The sequence below is a fragment of the Polyodon spathula genome, chromosome 1 (genome assembly GCF_017654505.1).
Source record: "Polyodon spathula isolate WHYD16114869_AA chromosome 1, ASM1765450v1, whole genome shotgun sequence".
NCBI classification, from domain to species: domain Eukaryota; kingdom Metazoa; phylum Chordata; class Actinopteri; order Acipenseriformes; family Polyodontidae; genus Polyodon; species Polyodon spathula.
The window spans coordinates 24850962-24865691 of NC_054534.1; the positions used below are offsets into that span (position 1 = coordinate 24850962).

At 37.1% G+C, this 14730-nt stretch overlaps 1 protein-coding gene across 1 annotated transcript in view; it reads right to left on the reverse strand.

The window, feature by feature from the left end:
* Window positions 1-14730, reverse strand: part of LOC121315950 (alpha-mannosidase 2-like) — a 126717-nt gene that overhangs the window by 77848 nt on the left and 34139 nt on the right. Inside the window, exon 5 of the mRNA XM_041250580.1 lies at window positions 13300-13471. Within this exon, the coding sequence (XP_041106514.1) occupies window positions 13300-13471 (172 nt within the window). The remainder of the gene's footprint in view (window positions 1-13299; window positions 13472-14730) is intronic.

Consider the following 14730-nt stretch of genomic DNA (forward strand, 5'->3'; position numbering starts at 1 on the left):
GATACTAAAGCATCGTGGGGTCTGAATGGACCCTATCTTACCTTATGACAGTTAGTCTGAAGGATGCAGACCTTGACAATTATGAGCAGATAATGCATTTGATATTTTTCTCTAACATGAACAAATTCAAATGCTTTTTTTCAAAAATGTTCTTGCAGTCGTTTTGTTTTCAAGGTGCTGGATCAGACCAGCTACTCTACCCAAGCATCCTTCAGTGCTAGAAATGTTTAGTTTTCACTAAACTAAACTATATGCATTTGAGGTCCATTCCCTCCCTCCTGCTTGTGTTATCCAGAGGCAAACCTTTAATTTCTTTATTCGCCAACCCAACAGCAAAGTTTTGTATCGCGTAAGCTGTAAGGAAAGAAATGTCTCGAAAATCCTCTGCTGTTTGGGATTTGGGAACTGCCCAGATGACCAAAATAAAAGTTTAACGCAAACTGTTCAAGCAACTGCTGATGCATTATTATTATTACAGTGTCTTAAATAAAGCTTTGTTTTGCCGAAGTCCACTTGCAGTTTGTACTGTATATATCGCAAACACTGCATATTTTTATTTAAATTAGAAAAACATGATTACTCTTCTACATAACATAATTTTTAAACTACACGTGAATGTTTTATTCCATTTATATGGATTACCTGTAAAATAATAGGATTTCCAATAAACAATTAGCTATGGTGACTTCACCAGTAAATCATGCAAATTAGTACCACGAAAGGTTCGAACCTTCCTTCGAAGGTCAAAATGTACCTTTTGTTGCAGCCCTAACAGTCTATAATCATCAATACCGGTCATTTCAAATTCTGACTCATGGGGTTTGTCCTGCACTACTAAAATATTACTCTCCCGATGACTGCGTCAACGTATTAACCTTTATTTAAATTCAGGTCTAAGCCAAGGAGACACATTTTCAGCCAATAACACTGATGAAGCTATTACCCAAAAAGCTGACTTCTTTTACTTGGCAGTGTCTTCATAGTTGTATTCACTGTGGCACATTTACACATCAGATACAGTTTTAACTGCAAATGCCAATTTTTTTTTTTGTTTGTTTGTTTTAACTTTTTGGTACTCAGTTGAAGCTAAAATTGTTGTATCAAACACAAAAGTAAAGTAGAGCAGTACATAATGTCTAACAACTACACTATGAATACCTGAATAGATGAAATCTGGTCATTTAATAATGTCAAGGGACTCTTAGACTTTATGAAATCTATGACTAACAACACCCTAACCTTTTGTTAACCAATTATGAACAGCAGCTAAAAGTTCAGACACCTTTCAGCTGGATGAAAAGGATCAGCTACACCCTTCATTTAGGTGATTAATGTATTTAATTAAATTAAGGACATTCTTAAATGGATATAACCCAGCGCCATCCTATTGGTTTCCAAAACAAATACTACAGAAACCAGTAACAATGCTCAAAGAGAACTTGTTATTAATGTCATTAGTCATCTGCGATGTCTGATTCACTTACTGCATTTGAAGCTTCAGTGTAAAACACACACAGATTTTATACATAATGCACAATAATACCAATTCAACATACATTTGGAGCATTTTCCTTTTTTTTTCTTTGCAAAAATTAGTCACTTATTGTTGGTATGTACTCACTAATAATAAGAGCACACATACCAAATCAAATTATGTTTATTACAACCTTATAAACAGGTTTAAGTTTTCACAATACTTAAGAAACATGAGAGGGGATAGCCAAGTAGCGGCTATTCATTTTACGCATGACAGGAACGGATTTGAGATTAACCAATGAAGCATATACAGCTCAAGTGAAATGAGCTTTGGAGCTCTGAGGTGGAGTTTTCTGGTGGAGATTTTAACAGGAAATAATGCAGAACTGTATTTCTGGATACTGATCTTCTATAGCAAGGGATTCACATGAATAAGTGTCTGTAGGTCTTTTTTTATATTTAGTAGATGTTCTTTTCATGTAAAACACATGTAACTTACTTTTTATGAGCAGCCCTTTACTTAAACCATATCCATGATCATACAAGTGTAACTTACTGATTTTTTGTAAAATGCCAGTGTTGGTTTCACGCTTGTCAAAGTATTGTAAGTATAATTTGCTTAAGACACAGAACTAGTCATAAGCAGGGGTTCAAATAAAAATAATTAGGCAGTTCTCATATGACGCATATTAAACACAGCATAACAGAAGTAGGGATTAGCAAACAGTAGACTACAGTAGCCCATGGGTCATTCCCAAATTGTTCATATTGTACCAAATATAAACACATTTCATTCTGTCAAGTGGGCCAAAGATGGTGGCTTGAGAGTTGAATTTTGGTCCTTTGAACAGCTCTGCTCTTATTTAGTCAAGAAGTGCTGATAAGGCACAGACAGATCTTACTACTTTAACAAACACTTATTATAGAAGTAACTGCAATATTCCACCACCAGGGTGACATGTATGTAGAAACAAAAAAGTTGAAATGTTAAAAAGCTGAACATTCTCGTCCCAGAAGAATAGAGACTTTAATTTCTTCCATTTGTCAAAAGGTTACTAGCGAAAAATAGGAAATGTTCAGGGGTTGAGTAAACAGGACACTGAGAAGGCTTTCCTGTTTGATTTCCTTTTTTTTCTACTAAACCCAAAAATGTTTAAATTGTTTTTGTTTTTTTGAAGGGTTATCTTATTGGTGCAAAGAAAACTGCAGTTTACAAAACAATAAAAGCCCAGCTATGTTTGATGTCTTTAGTTATTTAGCAAAAACCTTAAAATAACAATTCCCTAAATCCCAAATTAAGTTTCTATCTAACTAATAACGAAAAAAAACTATGCCAAGACATCACCAGCTGGTCTGAGGTCCTTAAAAAGTCTGCTACAGTGTAATCAGAAAACCTATTTGCGTGTTAATGTTGTTACTTGATGTTGGGATCAGTGTAATGTCGGCAACGTTTCCTCAGGCACACTTGAAAATGAACTTATTCGTTTCAATTAACTTCTTCAGCTGAACATGTTTAAAATAAGTAAAAGGAAGATGCTATCTTAATCCTGGCAGAGATTCAGAAAGAACATGTTTTATGTCAAAGGCAATAAATCTTGTATGTGTCAGGGAATTATTGTTACCACTAAAATAACGTATACAAAATAAATTATTTTATGGGGATTCTTGACATGCTACACACACTGACATTTCTTGTTCTATTTTAAGTATTACACTGAACAAAAATATAAACGCAACATGCAACAATTTCAAAGATTTTACTGAGTTACAATTCGTATAAGGAAATCATCAATTGAAATAAATTAATTAGGCCCTAATCTATGGATTTCACATGACTGTGAATACAGATATGCATCTGTTAATCAGATACCTTAAAAAAAAAAAAAAAAAAAAGCTAGGGGCATGGATCAGAAAACCAGTCAGTATCTGGTGTGACCACCATTTGCCTCATGCAGCGCAACACATCTCCTTCACATAGAGTTGATCAGGCTGTTGATTGTGGCCTGTGGAATGTTGTCCCACTCCTCTTCAATGGCTGTGTGAAGTTGCTGGATATTGGCGGGAACTGGAACACGCTGTCGTACACGTCGATCCAGAGCATCCCAAACATGCTCAATGGGTGACATGTCTGGTGAGTATGCAGGCCATGGAAGAACTGGGACATTTTCAGCTTCAAGGAATTGTGTACAGATCCTTGCAACATGGGGCTGTGCATTATCATGCTGAAACATGAGGTGATGGCGGCGGATGAATGGCACGACAGTGTGCCTCAGGATCTCGTCACGGTTTCTCTATGTATTCAAATTGATAAAATGCAATTGTGTTCGTTGTCCGTAGCTTAACCCCACCGCCACCATGGGGCACTCTGTTCACAACGTTGACATCAGCAAACCGCTCGCCCACACGACGTCATACACGCTGTCTGCCATCTGCCCGGTACAGTTGAAACCAGGATTCATCCTTGAAGAGCACACTTCTCCAGCATGCCAGTGGCCATCGAAGGTGAGCATTTGCCCACTGAAGTAGGTTACGATGCCGAACTGCAGTCAGGGCAAGACCCTGGTGAGGACGACGAGCGCACAGATGAGCTTCCCCGAGACAGTTTCTGACCGTTTGTGCAGAAACTCTTCGGTTGTGCAAACCCACAGTTTCATCAGCTGTCCGGGTGGCTGGTCTCAGACGATCCCGCAGGTGAAGAAGCCGGATGTGGAGGTCCTGGGCTGGCGTGGTTACACGTGGTCTGCGGTTGTGAGGCCGGTTGGACGTACTGCCAAATTCTCTAAAACGGAGTTAGAGGCGGCTTATGGTGAGAAATTAACATTCAATTCTCTGGCAACAGCTCTGGTGGACATTCCTGCAGTCAGCATGCCAATTGCACGCTCCGTCAAAACTTGAAACATCTGTGTCATTGTGTTGTGTGACAAAACTGCACATTTTAGAGTGGCCTTTTATTGTCCCCAGCACAAGGTGCACCTGTGTAATGATCATGCTGTTTAATCAGTTTCTTGATATGCCACACCTGTCAGGTGGATGGATTATCTTGGCAAAGGAGAAATCCTCACTAATAGGGATGTAAACAAATCTGTGCACAAAATTTGAGAGAAATAAGCTTTTTGTGCGTATGGAAAATTTCTGGGATCTTGTATTACAGCTCATGAAACATGGGACCAACACTTTACATGTTGCGTTATATTTTTGTTCAGTGTAGTTTTGCACAGTACAGTATAGGCACACACAGCTCTTACAATGCCACAGAAACTAGGCTTCTGCTGCTGACTAATATAAATGTTCACCCTTTAACCTAAATAATACAACCTTGTTCCTCTTTTAAATTCTAAAAGCAGCAAACAAATAAATACAAAAAACAACAAGAATTACATCCAGCAATCTAGTTTGTTCCGTGACAGGATTCCTTCCTTACAAGCTGCACAAACCTGAAGTTTGGGATATTGTGCTTGCACTGTTTGATAACACCATGACAGTGAAGCAGTTTCCACTTGCTAAACTGATCTGAAATTGAACATCTCGTTTTATACCAGTCGCACGACACAGGGTTCAAGTCTTCTGGATCCATCCTAAGGTCTGTGGTGAAAGGCAGGTGTGAGTGATATAGACATCTGAAATCGGAAATATTGACTATTGTAAAGGGTTTCTTAACTTTTGATGTTATGGACATCTGTGAGCTGTCTGTGCTGAATCTAGTGTGAAGCTTGATAAGGCATTTGAATCATAAACACCTTGTTGGTTTCCCAATGAAAACCCAAGGCTGGTTCTTGAAATTAACTTTTCTATCCACTAGCCACCAGGGCTAATGGATGTAAAAATCCACTGGCCCAACACACATTCTGATGGCCCACTATATTGATAGTTTCAGATTGTGCTTGTTGCCACTGTATCTCAATGAAGACTGTGAAGAGCTGCTAAAGAAACTATTTAGTATTGCAGGCTTTATGCCATGGCTACAAATTAACACTGACTATTTCAGTTGATTAAAACACTTAATACAAAATGTGAAAGATTTAATTTAATTTTAGGTTCGTAGCCCCTTTTAACAGACCCAGACAAGAATGTAAGTTTGAAATAGCACTTTATAGCACTAACTCACATATTACTACCAAAACTTTTTTTTCCCCCAATCCCTCACTAACACATCAGACGGCTAAGCCATTTCCAATTAAACAAAACAATTTTTAAACACATACAAACAAAGAGGTTTATACACTATCTTTTGCAAACCACACCGGTCTTTTTACAAATGACAGCCTCTCTCTTCACACAGACTGGAGACTGCCTTGAACAAACATTTCTCCCTTGTTATATACCTGCCTGCTAATCATAGGCAGGTGTTCCTCATTACCCTTAGCTCCTTGAGGCTTGTTCCTGTGGCATTCTGGGAAATGTAACATCCCCACTACCTCTCCTCCCCCTAATCTGTCACATATAACATCAGTAACAAAAAGGCATACAATGTACTGAATAAATAGTTTCCATAAATGTGGTTTAAATCAATTAACATAAATCGCATAAAGAATGTGGATTGATGCTTAAAAGTGAAAAAGGAACAAGACAAATGTTCCAAAAAAAAAAAAAAAACACAAATGCACCACTAGGGGCATGTTAGTATGTGAAATCAACCCACATTTGACGGATGGGTAGGTGCTAGTTTTGAACCCTGAAACATTATATACTATTGTTAAGAAATTACATTGGAAAAAAGGTGCCCATCAATGCACACAGCACTAATCATCTATTAATTGTGTTTTTCAGCTGCTTGCTTTAATCCAGCAGCCATGATTTTTGTTTTTGTATTATAACGAAACATGTTGGTTATAACACCATAAGGTAGTGGCTCTCATTTTCCCCAGAACACAATTTGACTCGAACACTGGGTGAACGTTCCAGACATACAATACGAAGCATGGCCGACAGCAAAAAATGAAAATATCTGTTAAAATGGCAGAGCAAGAAAAGGTGAAACCTGGGATTTATACTGTTGCAGGACTGGTACGGACCCTGTTGTTTGTTTGTTTCTGTGTGTGTGTGTGTTTGTTAGCAGGGAAGCAATAAGCTTGCCTCAGCCGGGATTGGTGTGCTGCGCCCAGGGAGGCGGAGACATGAAAGCAGGGAGTACCAGCATCAGAGCTGTGTGAATGTGCTGCTGTGAGAGTGCAAGGCTCACAGGGGTCAAGAATAATCGCCCCAATAAACCGTGGATTTGAGTACCTGCAAATTTTCCACCATACGCTACAATATTAATTTGTGGACAATGAAAATCATTTTGGGAACAAAAATGCCAAGCAAAACACAAATAACGCAGTCTCCTAATTATGAACAATTTCTATCCCTATGTAAAACAGTGCACAAAGAGATGCAACTTATTTTTTAGGTGCAGTCACTTCACTTAAATCATCTGTAGCTTACTGATTTGTTTTAGCTTTTCTTAATGCTTGTTCCCACAATAATGCTAGGAAAACATTTCCAAATTAGATTCTTTGTGAAATCTCATATCTGTATAATGTACGACAAAACCAACACAGTGTTGGATTGACTCTTGTCAATGCCTTCACTATAAGAACCAAAATGTACCAAAGTCTTGCAAGTATAACTGGCTTAAGACACAGAATTAAAGTCATACTGTAAGTAGGGATTAAAATAATAGAATTGGGCAGTTCTCTTACGCAGACTTTCAGACAGAGCAATACAATTACTAGATATAATAAATGTTTAACATAGCACAGCATTAAAGCGATCAGAAAACAAACTAACAGTCATTCCCAGCTACTACTTATTTACATATTTTAAAGGTTGCTAAAAAAAAAAAAAAATGGCTTTAATATACCATGTATGAACCAAATGCATTATAGTATACAAACAGAAGGCAGTCCATTATCACCAAGTAAACATTGATTATTGATTAAAACTTTTCCAATGCTAATGTGTTTGTACAGTTTGCGTACTAATTTGCTTTTCAATAGGCAAGGCATACACAGAATTCTCACTCTCATTTGGGTATACAGCAGCATTTCAAAAAGGGGCGTGGCAAAAGCAAGCATACAGTTGAAAATTACAGCAATTTAATATAAACTTCCTCTCCATGTGCAAAAGGCATTTAGCTAGTTTCTAGAAGATAAAGTATTAATCCTGATTGGTACTGTAAGGTCAATTCTTTTTACAAAAAATAAATAAATAAATAAAAATCACAATTCAAGCAGCAGTGTAGAAATGAATGCTGGCCTTCTAAGCAGCAGTACTGACAAGCATTCTATCTATTTTGCACTGTGTGCTGGGTTACAAAATGAACTAACAGCTGGAACACATGGAAACTCATTTCCCAGAGTGGTTGAAGCATAAGCCCACAGGCACTTGTTGTTGAGGTTCAATGATTGTTTAATTATCGCTCACCCTCATTTCACCTCTGGAGGCTGCACGTAGTCTCGTTTGAGGAGGCTGTTCCCCCTGCATTTATTGAACACAACTATGTGCAGTAACATACACACACACACACACACACACACACATATATATTAAGACTTGCTTTTTCTTTTTACTCTTTTACTAGTGATTTTGAATACTAAGTTTCATTCATTGTGTCGAGTTTGAAAAATAGTCTGACGGACACAAACAAAAGCTGTAAACCGGATTCATTCTCCTGTGTCTTTTTGAGAACTTGTACTGTATAATAATTTATAGCACAAAACAGAACTCGAAACCACTCAGGGATGCTACTATATTTGACATTGTTTTCTTTTTCCCCCAACATTAAGACGGCCAAAAAATGAAGTGTAACATAGCGCTAGCTTGTGCTGTAAAACATGTCATGCCTAGTTAAGCAAATTAGAAAAACAGTAAGGATAAAAATCTGCATTGTTTGTTTAAAACCTTTAAATCCGTTAACCTGTTCTGCAGTCCTACAGTACCTACACCAATTTCAAACACCATTTCCATCACTTCACACCAATTTAAATCAATTATTAATACTGATTATTAAACTTCTAAAAACACACACTTACTATCGTACTTATAATCAAGGGGCATTCAACGTATTTCATAAGGTATCTCTGCAAAAGAAAAGTAACTGCACTCTTACTGTAACCTTCTGAATATCCATACGGGGCTCAGATCGGTGCAAGAATGGACGTTAAACAAGCCAAGTATTGTCTCCTCGAATGACATTGAAATGCAACTAAACTATGTATTTTGGACCTTGGTGATACTGCAACAGGACCGTCATAGCCTTGTTTTCCTATGTATCTGAAAACTGTCTATAGTAAGCAAAAACATTCATTTACATCTAAATATTAAAATACGTTGTCATATTTAGAGCACAGTTAGCATGCAGATGTGGTTTTCTGCTTTCCTTGCAAACACTTTTTCAATGGTTGAAAAGACCCTGCTTTCACTGAAAACAGAGTGACGGACTGTGTTCTGAAAGGTGGCATTTGTTCAAACAGTTGAAGGAAGTATGTTCTGACTAGCGTCACAGTTATCAAATTCTCACAAACCATTGTGCGTGAAAACAGACAGTATGCGACAAATATTTTGCCACAAATTCTGTAAAATCAGATTTGGATCAAGCTATCTGTATAGATAACAGCAATTCGACTAAATGTAGAAATTGTGAACAGGATGTTCCTGGCAAGGGAATGAGCGAAAAGGATTGAGTTTTCGTTGGCTACCTCCTGCAGCAGTATGTAGGGGTCAGATCGGCGGGAAGAACTGACATTAAACCAGCCAAGATGTGTCTCCTCCAATTACTTTGATCTTCTTATCTGATAAATATTTTTTGTGTTGTGTTGAGAGAGAGAGAAATAATCACCAAGCTTTACTAACACATGCGGTAGACATTGTTTGTAAATTTACAGGCATTGGTGATGTATGCAAGTTTCCAAAAAATATGTGTATGTCCTGGAAAAGTGCAAAAGAAACTTCTCAAAATGTTTAATGTGAGATGTGCACAAAATTCTAATTTCGACGAGAACATGTCTAACTTTTTGTGTCTTCATTGAGAACTGTTTCAAGTTGAGGCACAAAAGAGTTGGAGGTCTACCAGTTTGCTGTCATCAAATGATATGCAACATTGACAAATTTAAGGAAATGATACATAAATCAAAAAAGATTATAGCATTTTAAAAAAATGTATACAACTATCTATAATTAGTTTGTGTGAGAGAGGGGGGGGGGGGCTTAACATAACAGTATTTTATCTTCTGATAGTCTAAAGGCCAATCATACTACATTTAACGTTCCTAATACAAGATTTTATAAATTAAAATCATTGTAATCATTAAGTAAAACTTCTTTGTTGATTGTCCACAATGTTGGTTAAAAAAATATGCAGATGACTGTAAAAGCAATAAGACTTCCTCCAAATTTTAAGCCACAAAGTCAAAACAACAAAATGAGATAAAGAGCAAAGCCACAGCAAATTTTGGTTTCAGTTTTCAATTTTGAATGAGCAATAGAGCAAATATGATTATAACAGATACAGGAACGCCACAGAGGATTTATAACTTACAAACTAGGTTTATGCCCAGAGCAAGAACATATTAATTTAATTTTGCTGAGGAAAGCCTAAAATCTGTTGTGGTTACAATGTAAAACACAGCCTACAGTTAGAGGGTTTGTAAGGAAACCATTTAAATAAACAAGTCAAGTCTTTTAACCACCTACACATATGTAATTTAATTCTTTAACAATTTCCTCGTTTGTTAGAAAATGTATACAGCATCCACGCAACTACATTGCTTGCTCCTTGAATTTAGGTTATTTCCATGGTTAGATTAAACCGACTGCCAGAATTGTTTACATGTAATATTTCTTTTATCAAAGAAAATCCTTTTTGATATTTCACAATTTCTGTCAGGCTTTGGATGCAATTTTCTCAGCCAGATAATTTGATAAGGTAATATAAGACTGACCATGGGGAAACACAACATTTAAAAAAAAATTCCATAGGTGTTATCACCAAGTGTTACAATGGAAAACGGATTAGCAACTGTAAAGCCTTAAACACACAGCCTGCACACACAAGAGCTGCTCATAGTTAATTAACCATGTGAAATGAACAGAAGCTTCAACAGCGACCCCATGGGTAATTTATCCCCTTCAGGGATGAAATCTCGTGCAAAGGGAACAATGTTGAAGCAACGTATATATGTAATTCATACTTCACACATTTTTGCACTCGGAAAACCATTTAACCAATTGTCCTGAAACTTGGTATTAATTACTTAGCATAGAAGTCAGATCCTGGGGATATATGGGGGTGTCTCTCTGTCAATGTGTACATCTATCCATCTGTATGTCACACCAGAGGCACCAGAGCCAGAGGGGATAGGAGGGCCATGGCCTTCGATGACTGAAAACATACCTACGATCACCAAATGACTAGGGCTGGGTTTTTTTCACGATTATCACAGATTTTTGTGAAATTTACCATTGGTGTGTAATATGTAGTTCCCCATTGAAAATTAATTTCTGACAGAATAGTGTAAATATCAGGGCTTTTAATCGATTACAATTTTTGATAGGTTAATTTATGGGCACTAATTGATTAAAATCGGTAAACTAATCAGTACACATTTTTTATAAAGGTAACAATATTATAGCTGCCGTCCTGCACTGTAATACAAACAAAAAAAAAAAATCAATAGAATCCAATCTTATATATATCTTGAACTTTTTTCACATTTTGTTGCGTCAGTGCCTCAGAGTTTCATGCATTTAAATGAGGATTTTTTTTCACATATCTACACACCATACTCCACACTGTTAAGGGGGGAAAAAATTATTGAGAAAAAAATTATACATAAAAAATACAAAACTGACAGATGATTATTGGATAAGTCTCCACCCCCCTGAGTTAATACTTGGTGGAAGCATCTTTGGCTGCAATTAGAGCTGTGAGTCTGTTGGGATAGGTCTCTACCAACTTTGCACACCTAGATTTGGCAATATTTGACCATTCTTCTTTATAAAACTGTTCAAGCTCTGTCAGGTTCCTTGGGGAGCATTGATAGACAGCAATCTTCAAGTCATGCCACAAATTTTCGATTGGATTTAGGTCGGGGCTCTGAAGGACATTTACCTTTTTATTCCTTAGCCACTCCAGTGTAGCTTTGGCTGTGTGCTTTGGGTTGTTGTCATGCTGAAAGGTGAACTTCAGTCCCAGTTTCAGCTTTCTTGCAGAGGGCAGCAGGTTTTCCTCAAGGACTTCTCTGTACTTTGCAAGAATTCAATGTGTGGGGGGTGAAAAAACAAATCAACTAAAAATAAAAACCTGAAAAGTTTCATTAGATAAGTATTCACCCCCTTTGCTATGACACTCCTAAAGAAGCTCAGGTTCAACACCTTCAGAATTCACACAATGAGTTAAATGGAGACCATCTGTGTGCAATAAAAGTGGTTCACTTGATTTCAGCAACACCTGTCTCTGTAAGGTCCCACAGTTGGGTAGTACAGTCAAAGCAAAGACACTACCATGAAGACTAAGGAGCTTTCAAAACAACTCTGGGATAAAGTTGTGGAAATGCACAGATCAGGGGAGGGGTATATAAAGATTTCAAGGGCATTGAATATCCCTGGGAGCATAGTCAAGTCTATCATTAAGAAGTGGAAGGTATACAGCACCATCCAGAATCTGCTTAGAGCAGGCCATCCTCCCAAACTGAGCAGCCGGGTAAGAAGGGCACTGGTCAGAGAAGCCACCAAGAGGCCAATGACAACTCTGAAAGACCTACAGCGTTCCATGGCTGAGATGGGATAAACTGTCAATGTGTCGACAATAGCTGAGGTACTCCACAAATCTGTCCTGTATGGAAAAGTGGCAAGAAGAAAGCCATTTCTGAAAAAAGCCCATGTAAAATCCTGTTTGAAATTTGCAAAAGGGCATGTGGGAGACTCTGAAAAAATGTGACAAACGATTCTATGGTCTGATGAAACAAAAATTTAACTATCTGGCCTAAATGCAAAGCGTTATGTCTGGTGCAAACCCAACACAGCACATCACCCAGGTAACACCATCTCTACTGTGAAGCATGGTGGTGGCAGCATCATGCTATGTGGATGCTTTCCATTGGCAGGGACTGGGTAGAAGGCAAGATGGATGGAGCTAAATCCTTGATGAAAAATCCTTGAGGAAAACCTGCTTCAGTCTGCAAAAGACCCAAGACTGGGCCGGAAACTGTTTCACAATGTGTATCTATATATATAGGCTATATTTGCACCCTGAGTCATTCAGACAAAAAAGGCATAATACCACAGTAGTGACGTCAAAAAGTGATAATTCCTCAAGAGGAAAATATACTTGAACCCATTCGACTCCGAGACCTTCACTTTCAATTCAAACAAAAAATGTATCATTTTCAATCACTTGTCAAAACCCACAGTACAAAAATGTTAATTAATGATCAACAAAATGAGATTAAGTTTTAAAAAAATGGTCAAGGTGGTTTGTATCTCGGAGAAACTGGAGAGGAACGGGAAATTAAAACAAGGTCATCCAAAAATTAAAACAAGGTCATCCAAATAAAGCTGAAGCAATAACAGATAATGACATAGAACGTCTGTACAACACCGAAACACTACGCTTAAAAAACCCAACTGTACTGCTGAACCTCGTCCTCTTTAATAGGGTATTATAAGGGTATCCATGTAATATAAAAACGAATAGATGCCTCAGCTCTAACGATTGGACTGCAGTATATATATATAGATAGATAGATAGATAGATAGATACACACACACACAGTAAATAAAAAGTTGTTCTACTTACAACCTCCATAACATACTAAGTCACTTAGCGCTATGAAACAAACGACAAACCTTTTCACAGCATCCTTCTTTTGGCTGTCAATGCTGTTCCACCATTTGGAGAAGTAGGAGATCTCTGACCAGATCATTTTCATTTGTTCTTCTCCATGCAGCTTCACCACCATGTTATTCAATATGTGCTGAGTCTGGTCTCTGTAGTAGTCATCAAATGTCTTTATCCAGCCTGAAAAATGTACAGAAAAAAAAAAAAATGCTCTAATAATGTTTTGGGGGTTGTATAATAAATATTAATAACAAATAAATGTATGACCTTTATAAAAACGTGACATGTCCTGCATATTTTGACAACAACTAGTTATAATATAAAATATTATAACTTTATCCATTGAAAATAAACTTATTACCCTTTGGCATTTCCTTAGCAGAGTCATTGGCTTTTATTACTACTGTGACACCCCAGCAAAGCAAATATCAATATTGTGCTGACTTCAGCATTTCTTTCTTGCCTCTGTTTTCTCATGCAACTGCAGATTTATCTCTGAGAGCAGACTGCCAAACAGTCGGATGGTCACATAAGAGTCAGATTTCAGCTTCTGATCAGCCCAGTAGAGTCACAGTGAACATGCCTTGTGATCCCATGGCTTCCTAAAGTACCCCACCCCCACACTTCTAGTAATACAGCCACAGTGCTAGATGTTATTCCAGCGGTCATGTATATCGACCTTTATGCAAATGCAAGATGGAAGTAAGTTCTGAAAAATTTGGGAAAACCTTTTGAACTGCTTCTTGCAAGTACTATCTACTAATTATAATAAGTATTAAAAAACACCTAGCAAACAGGGGGGTCACCTAACCCTCAGAAACAACATCAACTGCTCTCCAATAGCTATATTCTTACTATAAAAGTGTACTGTACATCTCAATAAGTTCACTGCCTAAGCTATACACCTGCTGAACATGGAAGTGAATGGGTAGAACATTCTTTTTTTAAAAAATATGTTTTATAATGATTTAAATAAAACAAAATAACACTGATAATTTAGTTAAGACCCTACAGAGTGATTTTATTGACCTTTATGACTGGTTTGACAGAAATTGTTTGATTTAAAATGTTAAAAGGCTATGTTTGGATCACAGAAAAATAATATATGAATATTGTCTTTTGTAATAATATGCCTTTTGTGAGGGTTGAGATTTTTTAATATTTATGTGTGCATATTAGTGCATCTTGTAAATTTTTAAAATCCTTCTTTTTAAGTGGCTCCTTAAACATATGGTCACCTAAACTTAGAAGGAGTTTCCACTGGAACCAGATCACTTTTAAAAAGGGACCAATAGTAAATGACCTGTCTATCTCAATAATCTGTTTCATTTGATAATAAATATTTTAAAAGGAGTGAGTACTATTGGAAGGAAAGCTTTGGTTGCGCCCTCGGACTGGAATAAAATACCCATAAAACTCAAATCTACATTTTAAGAGAT